Source organism: Gregarina niphandrodes, assembly GCF_000223845.1.
Source record: "Gregarina niphandrodes unplaced genomic scaffold scaffold00031, whole genome shotgun sequence".
Lineage (NCBI taxonomy): Eukaryota > Apicomplexa > Conoidasida > Eugregarinorida > Gregarinidae > Gregarina > Gregarina niphandrodes.
This window is the reverse complement of record NW_011645800.1, coordinates 149,368-161,848: the sequence shown is the minus strand read 5'-3', so window position 1 is coordinate 161,848 and position 12,481 is coordinate 149,368. Positions and strand designations below refer to the sequence as shown.

At 53.0% G+C, this 12,481-nt stretch overlaps 6 protein-coding genes across 6 annotated transcripts; all 6 read left to right on the top strand.

Moving 5' to 3' along the window:
- Nucleotides 1-1,651: 1,651 nt before the first annotated feature.
- Nucleotides 1,652-2,175, top strand: GNI_127530 (protein kinase domain protein; the record flags this gene model as incomplete). Its single annotated transcript, XM_011133754.1, has 2 exons — nucleotides 1,652-1,855; nucleotides 2,008-2,175. 2 exons carry the CDS (start codon nucleotides 1,652-1,654, stop codon nucleotides 2,173-2,175), a joined length of 372 nt encoding a protein of 123 aa, XP_011132056.1.
- A 1,936-nt stretch (nucleotides 2,176-4,111) lies between these two features.
- On the top strand, nucleotides 4,112-5,557 carry GNI_127520 (hypothetical protein; the record flags this gene model as incomplete). Its single annotated transcript, XM_011133753.1, has 1 exon — nucleotides 4,112-5,557. The coding sequence occupies one exon, from the start codon at nucleotides 4,112-4,114 to the stop codon at nucleotides 5,555-5,557; it is 1,446 nt and encodes a 481-aa protein (XP_011132055.1).
- Nucleotides 5,558-5,694: 137 nt separating this feature from the next.
- Nucleotides 5,695-6,511, top strand: GNI_127510 (hypothetical protein; the record flags this gene model as incomplete). Its single annotated transcript, XM_011133752.1, has 3 exons — nucleotides 5,695-5,864; nucleotides 5,944-6,315; nucleotides 6,355-6,511. 3 exons carry the CDS (start codon nucleotides 5,695-5,697, stop codon nucleotides 6,509-6,511), a joined length of 699 nt encoding a protein of 232 aa, XP_011132054.1.
- Nucleotides 6,512-6,756: 245 nt separating this feature from the next.
- GNI_127500 (hypothetical protein) lies at nucleotides 6,757-8,532 on the top strand (the record flags this gene model as incomplete). Its single annotated transcript, XM_011133751.1, has 1 exon — nucleotides 6,757-8,532. The coding sequence occupies one exon, from the start codon at nucleotides 6,757-6,759 to the stop codon at nucleotides 8,530-8,532; it is 1,776 nt and encodes a 591-aa protein (XP_011132053.1).
- Nucleotides 8,533-9,588: 1,056 nt separating this feature from the next.
- Nucleotides 9,589-10,797, top strand: GNI_127490 (hypothetical protein; the record flags this gene model as incomplete). Its single annotated transcript, XM_011133750.1, has 1 exon — nucleotides 9,589-10,797. The coding sequence occupies one exon, from the start codon at nucleotides 9,589-9,591 to the stop codon at nucleotides 10,795-10,797; it is 1,209 nt and encodes a 402-aa protein (XP_011132052.1).
- A 975-nt stretch (nucleotides 10,798-11,772) lies between these two features.
- GNI_127480 (DHHC palmitoyltransferase) lies at nucleotides 11,773-12,474 on the top strand (the record flags this gene model as incomplete). Its single annotated transcript, XM_011133749.1, has 1 exon — nucleotides 11,773-12,474. The coding sequence occupies one exon, from the start codon at nucleotides 11,773-11,775 to the stop codon at nucleotides 12,472-12,474; it is 702 nt and encodes a 233-aa protein (XP_011132051.1).
- Nucleotides 12,475-12,481: the final 7 nt, after the last annotated feature.

Here is a 12,481-nt window from a genome sequence, read left to right as displayed (position 1 = left end):
GACGATATGATTCAAGCGCCAGCGCATTGAAATCTTTCCACCAGGTGTCCCCCTGCTGTATGCATCATTTGTCACCAAATCGCTAAGTAGAAGGGACACACAGCTGCTCCCGGAGCCACCTGGCGAATTGCTCGCCTTATATGATGTCGGCAGCTGTCATGATAGGTGTGAACGACGACGGCGGTTATGACAGTCGTCTGCTTCTTGACCGCAGAAGGATTTATGAAGTGTGTGGGGAAGGATGCGCTGATGGGGGTTCGAAGGGGGTTGCGCTACGGAAGCTTCGGGTTTATTTAAGGCCGGCCGCCACTTCTGACCATGCCGCGAAGATTAATCTACGAATCCAACTAAGATCTCACATCTACGAGGCTCTTAAACAATCCGGCACATACGACGAGTTTACAGATCGCCTTGCTTGGTGCATGACCAACCAACACCTTATACTAACTACGAAAGAAGTAGCCAACCTTTACGCCTTAGTGGCTAGATCAGGCATTGCACGAGGCATGGCCTTATTCCAAAACGGCGCAACAGCAAGGATAGGACCAGCTCCCACACGCGGACGTGGTCGCGGCAGAGGCCGTGGACGCGGACGCGGCAACTAGGGAGTTGGACGGCGCTCTCACCGAAGAACGCTGTGCCACCAGTCACCACTACCGACTAAGACAGATCAAGGAAAAAGGGCCGCAGCGATTTGTCACATGGCAATGGATCGGGGGACGGAAGGAGGCCGAGATGCAGATAGCCTTGGAAGGGATGCTTGGAATTGCCGCCAAGTATTCGGAGAGATTTTTTTCAAGTTGCTCTTGTGAGGTTCGAAGTAGTACAGGAAGGCGGTCGGAGAGGTTGGTATGATTTGTGTGTGACCGCGGAATTCGAAGACCCAAATGGTGAGAAGGAGGAGCTGCTGTTGCTGATCTTGGAGTGCAAGTCCTCGGATTGGGGCAAGTCCTCGGATTGGGGCAAGTCCTCGGATTGGGGCAAGTCCTCGGATTGGGGCAAGTCCTCGGATTGGGGCAAGTCCTCGGATTGGGGCAAGTCCTCGGATTGGGGCAAGTCCTCGGATTGGGGCAAGTCCTCGGATTGGGGCAAGTCCTCGGATTGGGGCAAGTCCTCGGATTGGGGCGAGCCTCGGATTGTTGCACGGCATGCGTGAGGAATGTCCTGACCAACATCTTCGCGGCAGACTGGGAGACATCTACACGCAGGTGGTGAATGGTTTGATTAGTGGTTTGGGGGGCAATGTAGAAGCACATCTGAATCGCGTTAGCAACGATGTCAGGTGCAAAGGTATGGGATGGATCGTGGTGCTTCCCTCATTGGTACCTACGATGGTGCTGCTTTGATTATTGGTAGAATTGGGGTAGAGGACTCTGCATCCTTGGAAGAGGGACTTCGTGTACGAGACCAAGTTGGACAGCCTCGCCGTGCTTATTAACGAAGAAAATGGCGGCAAGGAGATTATTCCGAACCTCATTTACATGTTAACGAACGAATTCGTGAGGTATTGCGCGCTCAAGAATTACGACCATCTGATTCCCGTGGAAGCTCGGCAAGTTCTCAGAGGACATCGATCAGCGGATTGAGACCCGTAGGCTGCTGAAGGAGATCCGTCTGGCGCAATGCGAAGGACGGCGCTGCTAAAATTGCAATGGCGAATAAGCTTGCGGAGTTCGGGAATGGTCTTGACGACTTCACAGATGTATCAACGGACGACTTTGAAGATATGGTGAATGTACGAGGCGATCGAGAGGGTGACTATCTTGCGGACGTGTACATCGTTACCTGGAAGGACGAGACAGAGACGAAAAAGGCCGTGCTGAAGCTAACCGGATGTGGTCACTTGTTTAAAGAAGTAAGAGCGTACTGCAGACTGTAGGAATGTAGACATGTACCGAAGCTGTATCAGTATGACATGTACTATGACCATCATCGTGTAGGGCCTTACCTCCTGATAGAGCTCCCGGAAGGGGAAACAGGATATGATCATTACCGTCACTGGAAAAGATCAAGGAAGCTTACGCATGCCTAGAGCGATATGGAGTGATCCATAACGATCTTAGACCTGAGAATGTCATCGTCACCCAGACTGACGAAGTCAAGATTATCGACTTCAACTTGGCCGAATTCATTGACGAAGACGGCGGTGACGGTGATGACGAACAAACCAGTTGACTAACCGGTTTGTTCGTCATCACCGTCACCGCCGTCTTCGTCAATGCCGTCGTCCGAAGCGCGGCTGCAACGGATCCCATCAAGATGAGGAGCATCGTTTGTGTCCAGTGTCCACCGCGTGAGTATCACCGAGTAAGTATGTGCCGTGCACCTTACTCTGAATGAACGGCCAACTTGACGGCCAACATCTCACTCACCGTCAACCCTGCATGACAGCTTGCTAGTTGGTCTTTAATGTCGTGTTACAGATTCCCTGTGCTGGAGTGAACAATGCCGTATGGAGGACTCCCATTGTGCTCGTAAGTCAGGAGAGTGTCCCATCCATCGACCCCGAGCGAGGTATAAGTTTTGGGGGATAGACGAGGACGATAAATTACGCAGTATCCTCTTGAGCTAGCTGGGCGTGGTTGGAACGGGTTAGGACTGACCGAGCGGACTTGAGCCTGCCGACTTCTTTGGAGCCGTGAGGCACGTGCCAGCTGCTTGAGAGCCGTGAGGTACGATCTGTGGGAAATTGTTCGCCTGGTCGGCCGTCCAAGAGAAGGCGTTCCGTCACTACCACTCACTATCGAACAGCGGCATCAGGAGTTAGGCATTGATAGGGTTTCACGGGAGTTCGCATCCTACGGGCGCTCCATTACTTCACCGTGCGCACAGACTGCACACGCCACCTAGTGCGAGTCGATAAAAGGGTAAAGCTCCGTGACGCGATGCGATGGCTGGCTGGTCAGCTCCGGGTGTCGGTAGAAGGTTTTATAACAGAGCGCAAGCAGCTAGCGCGATAGGCAAAGCCCACGGACCCGAATCCATAGTCCCTTGCATTTCCGAGCACAAAGTGTGTGCGGGACCTCGTTTCTAGTCCCGGGGCAATCGGGTGTGGCGAAGCAGGACGAGGCCAATGCACAACGGGTCATCATCCCTCCTTTTGTGCGCAACTCCGCAAAAGGACAACACTGAGCTTGCCCTTGAACTTGGCCCCGAACTTATGAACTCGCCCCCTTGCGAGCCATGTCACCAAAAAACGTTGATCTCATACTCGCCCCCACAGTGTAACTCGTACTTATTCCAGAAGTAGTCCCTGCTTCACGGGGCTCTGCCTCTACGTAGCTTTCTTACTACAGATTTTTTATCACCGGTCCTGCGCCGTCTGGGTACCGATAGTGTTGTCACTTCAACCTGACGGGTGAACCTGACGGCATCGTTATTTATCCCCTCCGATCCCGACAGGGGTCCAAACACGCTACCCGGCGTACTGGTCCTCGGATGACCGGTACGAACGAGGGTGGCCCGTCTGGCCCACTCCAGGTCCCTTATACTCAACCTAAATTGCCACATCTCCTCCTGTTCGGATGAGTTCCTACTATCTGTTCGGGTGAGTTCTCTTTTTCGGACCTCTACTATCAGCTACAACTCTCGGATTAATTTCTCAACACTATCATACACTATCTGTGCCACACTTAAGTAATTCGTTTGTGTAGGATCGAATGGTGTGGAGGAGAACAAGCGGTCTAGAGAGCAATCCGGGTAAATATTAGTTTTCATCATTAGCGCTCCTTTCTTGTTCTACAAGCGCCGTTTTTCGTCGACATCGGGATCTAGTTGGCCGCCAGGCTTGGACGCTAGTTGCGCCTTCGATCAGTGTCGTTGCCGATTTAAAAATGAGTCGGCCGTTCACACCTACGCGAAGTATTACCAACGAAAGCTGTAGGAATATACCACCCCCTAGTCTGCTCCCCCCTAGTCTGCTCCCCTCCTTGCCCTATCGCACACACGTGTGTGTTTAAGCCATGTAGCGCGTCTCTTTGTAGTGCCGCCGTCGGACGCCTCAACGTCTTCCACATCTTCCTCGACGTCTTCGGGGTCCGCGGAGGGCGAGGCGGGCCCGTTCGAAGACGCCATTGTGCCGCTCAAATTAGGCACTCCGCCTGCGAGTAAGATGGCGGGCGACATGATCCGCGAGAATTGCGAACTCCGCAATCACGCCTCTAAGGAATTGCAGCAGGCTGCAGCAGCCGGGTTGTCAACGGCTGTGGGGCTGGGGCCACGCTTTGAGGGACCACGGTTCGAAGGGCAACGGCTCGATGGATCTCGGTTTGAGGGGCCACCTCGGTTTGAGACATCTCGGTTTGAGACATCTCGGTTTGAGGGCCAGCCGATGGCGTATCGGAAGCCGCAGAGTTCGTCTCCCGGTTACCCCGGTTCGATTCCCGGTGCTGTCGCCGTCGCGGGCGCGTCGGGTCGCGGGTCGTTTGGTGGACGCGGGTCTTTTGGCGGCCGTGGGTCGTTGCCAGGGTCGCAGCTTGGGGGAGCGGCGTTCAACACCGCTCCGGCAATTTCGATCCCGGCCATTACGACGGTGGCCTCTCTGCAGCAGAGCTTGGGGGCTGCGCCGTCGCCCCCTTATAGCCTGGGCCCGATCCGACCGGCGGCCTTGGGTGCCGCGACATATCCGGTTCCGGCGATTATTGGAGCGAACCGCAGTAGTGGCGCTCCGGGTTCAGTGCCGACGACCCTGGGTTCGATTCCCACGACTGGGTTCTCACCACAGGGGAGCGGAAACCTTTCCCCTCGAGGTAGTGGGGGGTTGGTATTGCCGCCGCCGGCCCCGCTGGCTGCGCCTAGTCAGGTGGGCGGGCCGTATTGGACGGACACGGTGACTGATTTCAGTGGGAATGAGATGGATGCAAGCGACGCGTTCTCATCCTTCTTTCCGCATAGTCACGTGGGTTCACGTTTCGACCCGCCGCGTTTCGGGTTATGGAGTAGCATGAGCGAAGATACTAAGCTCGACGAGATCAAGGCGTTGTTGGAAATGGATTTCCGGCCAAGGCTGGACAAGATGTTGTCCTTTCTGCAAGCGATGACCGGAGGCGGGATGACCGGAGGCGGGATGACCGGAGGCGGGATGACCGGAGGCGGGATGACCGGAGGCGGGATGACCGGAGGCGGGATGACCGGAGGCGGGATGACCGGAGGCGCAGTCCTGGGGGGTCCACCGAATTCGGGCAGCAGCTACGATGATGAAATGGCCATTAGTGTCACTCACTTAACGGATCCGATTCCCAAGACAGAAATCGATGGCTGTTCCTATAACGTGTATATCATGCATGATGGTCCACCCTATCTTCTTAGGTGTACCCAATGGAAGGACAAACTCCTCTCTTCAGAGATACTACACCTTCCAGTCAAGCGTGCACAACTTGTTACGGGTTACGTAATTGATGACTACTTACATGTACTCGGCAAATTCACTTTCATAACAGAACAGTGCGAGTCCATCGAAGTTAGATTGGACAACCATGTCAAGCTCAGAATCTGTATGGAGTATTTCGCATTGTTTACCAACCTCGGTCCAACCAGACTAAGTAAGTTAAAGTACTAGGATTTAGTTAAATTAGGACTTAGTTAAATTAGTTACGTTTGTGTTTGTGTTTAGTACCATCATTAAAGCTGGAAAAATATTGTCATGTACGACATAGCTTCAAGACCCTTACGATATTTGTATGTTCTATAAGAGGTATGAAACGGGTATATAAGTATCGAAATTTGGTGGTACAAATCGATAATTTATTTACTACGGAGTCAGCAGAGATCTACATTAAGGATACTGCTAACAGGAAGAAATATGCCTGCTGTAATATTGGACAAAACATAATGCTCAATTTAATCCAAACCAGGCCCAGTATTAAGTAAGCAATTGGCGATAGCAAGTACATTTGGACAAAGTATATTTGGACAAAGTACGTACGAATGATGGCTTGTTTTCAGTTTCAAAGTATTGGGTGACGGAGAAAGATTCATAGCGGAAACTGATGTTATCACAGATGAGTTACTTCTATGCCAAGAAAATTATTTAGAACGGCGACATGATTTGTATTTACCGACTGGTGAGAAGTGGGCGACATTAGAGTTGGTTTATCTATTTGATAAGACTGATGGCATGTTGAATACAATCAAGCCATCCATCTCATCTTTACATCCGAGTGTTTTAAATCAAGTCATCTACATAACTTTTATTGATCTACTGGCGAATCTTAAGAAATATGAAGTCGAAGTTTTATTGGGACCACATAAAGTCTATCTACCTAAACAGATCAAAACGTGTCTTACATATGATACATTGGGCCATGCTTTAATGATGTAAGATGATATGTATGTTCCTTCATCTATTTTTTTTAGAGTACAAGTTGTTCATCCTCTTATCACCTATATGGCACAGTTGCCACTCAGTCCTCAAATAACAGACTTTAGGGGCACAATTCGCTGCTTTGCCGAAGCGAATGAGTATGTCGACGTCGAGCTAGACATCAGTATACCAGACCATCTCGGTAAATAAAGTCGGTAAATGAATGCTTCATTGGATGTACAGATTTTTTTGTTGATGATGTCGATTAAATGTTCACAGACTAAATATAAATAAAGCGTCTGAATCATGCGACTGGTTACGGCTTACGTCCGGGGACTACAGTAGTTTGGGGGGAGGGGACTACAGTAGTCCGGGGGGAGGGGACTACAGTAGTCCGGGGGGATGTTGGCATGTGCCCCCACAAGTTCTAGAGGGGCGGCACATTTTGTAGAATGATGGATGTGGAATGTTTGGATGGTGGTCGAAAAGGGTGTATCGCTCGGATTAACACGGACTATTGTGCTGGGGGAGGGTATGACCACCCGTTGGAGGAGATTGAGCCGTTGAGGGGAGTGGGCGATATTTGCGGCGGCGGCGGGGGCGCTGGAAAGACAAAGCCGGATGGACAGCCGCCGGTTCCAGTACTTAAGGTGAAGCGGTTAGTGAACCCTTACCCGGTGAGGCATCATGAGGCGGAAGTGCGATGTCTGTTAGATATGCCTCGTGGTATTTTGTGTAACCCGGCGTGTGCTCGTGCGTGTGTTGGAACATGTGTGAAATCGTGTGCATCAGATCTGTGTGATGCCGCCGTCCGGCAGACGGCTAATTGCATGGCCAATGTCTGTCATGCATTACAACCATCTCTCGAACCGCCACCCGAACCCGTGCCCGTTCATCCGTTACTGAATTTACTACGTGGAAACAAACCCCCTATCATCGAAAACCCTCGGAAAAAACACGTCTCTCTCAGCCCTGCTGGGGGCCTAGCAGGACTCCTAGACGAACTCACGGAAGCCGGAACCAGTCTCGCTGGTCGCTTCATCGACTACTGCGGTACCTGGGCACCGGCCAAAAATATTCCCAAACACAGTCGACGGCCCATCCAATATGTACGACCACCAATTCCTAACCCCCTCGCTCAAATGCCACCACCGACTTATCTTACCGGGAACAGACTCGTGGACAAGATCAACCGCTTCCTTGATCAAGTACTCGTCGACCCGGAAACCCTCGGTGGTAGCCGCTCGTCAACCCCCGGGCAGAACCAAGACCCGGTGACAGTCCGGCGGGATGAGACGGTGGAGTATGTCAAGGATGGCCCGCAGGGATCGAACGCTCCCACCGGCACAACTGGGATCGGTCCTATCGACTCGATCAACCGGCTGCTGGACGACTACTTGGTCCCTCCACCGTCTCCGCCGGGCGTCTCTCAAGTGGAGTCAACACAGTCCGGAGCGACTTCTTCCGGAGCCACTCCTTCCGGAGCCACTCCTTCCGGAGCCACTCCTTCCGAAGCCACTCCTTCCGGAGCGTCTACTCAGGTGGCAGGTCACTTGCGTGTGGATAACAGTTATGGTCAGAAGTTGAAGTGCATGTTACATTGTAGGGCACGAGAGCGTTGTCAATATGGCGTAAGGAATTGCGCGGGTCAGGCGTGGCGTGAGGTGTTTTACAGCCCGAAGACGGGGGAGTTACAAACCAATTGCAACAATCCGGAACACCAGTTGTATTGGGGTGGTCAGAAGACGGTTTGGGAATCGTTATTTAATGGGACGACTGATGCGGACATTGACTATCGTGAACAATTTCTAGAACGTTTCTGGCCTGAGTTTTATAACCGTCAGATGTTTTATTGCCCTCATTGCAATCGCAATCGCTTCACTGGAAAGCAACGAGTTCATTGGCAAGAAAAACTCCGCGAGATGGTCCAATGCGATGCACATCAAATGGTCTGGGACGGACCTCAAGACCTTGTTGACTTCGACCTCGAACAATTCCTACCAATCGCCACACGTGTTAACGGACAAGACGAATATGATCCCCAAGGCTGCCACCACGGGTGCATCCCCCTTATGGACGCCGACAACTGCTACGACCAAGACGGCCCGGATTACAACCTCCCGGATTACAGCCGCCCGGACTTCAACCTCCCGGATTACAACCTCCCGGATTACAACCTCCCGGATTACAACCTCCCGGACTACAGCCGCCCGGATTACAACCGCCCGTAACCGTTCTTATTTTCAGACTAACTGGTCTGTTAATTCTACAGGGCACATTTGCTGTTCATAGAAATCGACAAGACTAAATTGTGGTTGGAAGGTTATTGGAAAAACTGTGTTCTGGACCGTGTCTGCTCATTCCTCGTGTCTGCTCATTCCTCGGAAATGACGGTCTCCTCTGTAGGCTGGTGCGCGTTGACTTGTGCTTGGCGTCTGAAGAACGCGTGTCCTCCGTACGGGTTCACTGCGTTCACCTCCCACGAGTTCTGGACACGCTCCGGGATTGGCTTAAGACTTGAAATGGTATCTTCGTAAGCAGCAAACACCGTCGCAAGAATAACCAAGAATCTCATTCTGCACCTTTTGCACCACGCCAAGATACGTGCACAGCAAGGAGTGCACCATACGCACCATCTTAACGATAAGCACCGTAAAAGATACACCGTAAAAGATACACCGTAAAGGATACACCGTGGGGGATATTTGGGCATGATACCTTGTGCTAGAAAAGCATTGTGGTCGACGACTCGTCCAACCCCCGTAAATAGGATGTTTCGAAAAACTAAATTTATGAAAGTTAACAAAAAAACCGTGTTCTAATTCTGAGCAAGTACTAAACCTTCTCTCAAAGGTTAATCTTCATCAGTAATAATCAATTTGGAATTTTAATCCTCAGAAAGGATGGTGTCTTCTTCGGGTTGATAGGCACTCGCTCGACGTCTAAAGTACGCGTGGTCTGCGTACGGGTTCACAGCGTTAACCTCCCACGATCTGTGGGTAGGTTCTGGTATAGCGGCAAGGGCAGCAATGGCGTCTTCGTAGGCAGCCAACGCCGTCGCAAGAATAACCAAGAATCTCATTCTGCACCTTTTGCACCCTTTGCAGAAACCGCGCTTACACCCAACAGTGCTTGCGGCATGTAATTTTATCAGACAACTACTTTGTACGCGGTCGGTTCGTATACGCGGCTGGTTCGTGAACCTGTCATCCTTACTTTTCACGTCTTGCGCCATCCTCCCGTGTTGTGCACCACGTCCTGTGTTCTACACCACGCCCTGTGTTGTAATGGAGTGCTCCTGCTGTCCGGGCAACTATGGCGTTGAGTATGTAGTCGCACAGCCATTCTACATCCGACTGTTGGAGGCGCAACCGGCAATCTATGTCACGGCCAGCGTCCACGTCTACCACGACCGTACTCGTTGGTTGGGGCAGACTCGGGAGCGAGCCTGCGGGACCGCCATCCCGGGCGCCACCGGCGCCACCTTCGCCTGCCCCGCCCCCGTCGGACTCTACATCCCGGCTAAGCTTTTCCGGAGCAGGCAAGCCCCACTGGAAGGCGACATATTGCTGGATCATTCCCTCGCTCTGGACGATCCCTCCTCAATAAAAGACCCGCTCTTGTCCCGCGAAGACTCTTCCTCCCGTTATAAGCCTTCCCAGAGTCCAACGGCTCAGACCCCAACGGAACTAAGAAATCGCATCGGCAACCGGATCCGGCGATTGCAGACTTTTCACGAGCCGACGATTCTGCCGTTTTTTTCCCTCGAGTTTAAAATCTACGCCCGGAACCCAGTGGGCTTGACTGTTCCGGTTGCGGTGGGTGAGTCCGAGCAGTATCCTTTCGACAGCTTGCAAAGTCTCCCCGGTTGGGACCCCGTCACCCTCTACGACCTGACCCGTCCGGGGAGTGGATTCGAACGCGGGGGTTCGGGGTCCGGAGCGCGGGAGAAGTCCAGTCCACGGGTAGCAGGCCGGTTGAGATTTTCGTATGGGCTAGCGCTCACTGAGCACCCCTGTCCGGCTCTGAATTCCGTATGCGCAGTACATGTGTCGCACACCCACCGGTTGCCGCATGAATTGAAGACACCGCCGCCGCCACCTTGCCGCGCTCTCGACGCCGCAGCCGCGGAGGGTCTCGACGACGGGCTCTTCCCCACACCAGCGGACGCCATCCGTGAAACCTTGCGGCGCCACTTGGCCCCGCCCGACCGGGGCGACCCGCTGCTCATTTCGGATGCGGAACTCGCACGCATCCTGCGCCCCCGCTACCGGTCCATAAATCCCAACGCGGTCAGCGCCACAGGACCCAACCCAGACCGGGAGAAGGACCCGGAGAAGGAAGGTGTCTATGAAAAAAACAATCTTAACTGGACCCAGAAGGTCATGGCCCACATCTACGGGCGCCCGGAGTACGACTTCACCCCTGTCGTGGCGCATTCACGACATCACACACACCATCTTTCCCGACACAGCTCCGTATACCCGCAAGAGTAGTGCATTATCTCAGCGGCAGCCGGCGCGGAAGCCGGCAGGAAAAATGTGCGATAACACGCAGAATGAGTTTCAACGAAATGATGCAGCTGGCGGGACCTGGAGCTGCCCGCAGTCCAATGACGCCGATGCGTGATCAGATAATAGTCGACAACGGCCCCGCTGCCTCTGCTATGAACAGGAGTGCGTCTCCCTCTGCGGGGTCGCCATTGGCTAAGTCACCGCTGGGAGGAGCTCCTTTGGCTGGGTCACCTTTGGCGGAGACCGTTCCCTTTGGGTCGCCTCTGGCGGGTGCGGCTCCGTTGAGAGGTGGTCCACGTCGGAACCGCCGTGGAATGCCGTCTCGAGGCTATCAATTGCGCCCGGACGAAGGGTACTATGTGGACTTGGGTGGTCGCCAGAGTCCCTTGACAGACATACTGATCCGAACGCCGACGCAGGAAATATGGATCTCCACTTGTCCGGATGGAGCGGAGCTAAGTCGGCCGCTGGTCCCTCGCATTCCAGCACTGCACCGCATACCCGAGGATGCACGCACCGTGCCGCCTGAGCAATTTTTTAACCCATAAATGATGATCGGCAAGTCCAAGGTCCTTGGGCCCAACTGTATTCTTGGTCCCGACCTCAAACTAGCCACTGGCGCCGTACTGATGATCACAGTACCGACTATATTATTCGACGCCATGACCCTGCCAGTAAACAGCTGACCACTTGACCACCTGAGCACTTGACCACTTGACCACTCCCTCTCTGTTATGGTTGCGACCTCGGCCCGATGGACCATCCGGCGGCCCGATGGACCATCCGGCGGCCCGATGGACCATCCGGCGGCCCGATGGACCATCCGGCGGCCCGATGGACCATCCGGCGGCCCGATGGACCATCCGGCGGCCCGATGGACCATCCGGCGGCCCGATGGACCATCCATCGCCTGGGGTGAGGGACACGGCGATTAACTTTTAGTGGATAGTTAGGAACATGACTGGCGGTTGGGTGATGTGTGTGTTTGCTGTACCGATGCAGGTGTTATCATTGTTAATGTTTCTGAGGACGGCATTGAGTGATCCGGGTATCCTACCTCGACCAGGTGTGAGTTTGCCTGCAGAGGTAGTGAGTGTTCTGACTATGTTAACACCGGTCAACCCACCGAAACATCAGGATGTGGCGGTGCAGGGTCATTTGTTTAAGTTGAAGTATTGCGCAACTTGTCGAATGTATAGACCTCCGCGCTGTGTACATTGTTCGATCTGTGACAATTGCGTCCTGAAATTCGACCACCACTGTCCTTGGGTTGGTAATTGTGTAGGAGCACGAAATTACCGGTCTTTTATATACTTCATCTACTCTACAAGCCTATATCTCATACTCGTTCTGGTCGCATCACCCGTCAAGTTCTTCGTACTCGTTCAGGACTACCATACAGACTCACTCTCCAACGCAATCAAAGCAGCATTCGAACATGCTTGGGACGCCGCAATCCTCACCATCTACTCCCTAGGCTTCCTATGGTTCGTCGTAGGACTTACAGGCTACCATGCCTATCTCATCAGCACTAACCAAACCACATACGAACAAATCAAAGGCTACTACGACGATAACACCAACCCCTGGGACAAGGGACCACTGAAGAACTTCCGGTCGCTTGTGTTCCAACCAAAAATCACTAGAATACCCTTGTAACCTCCCC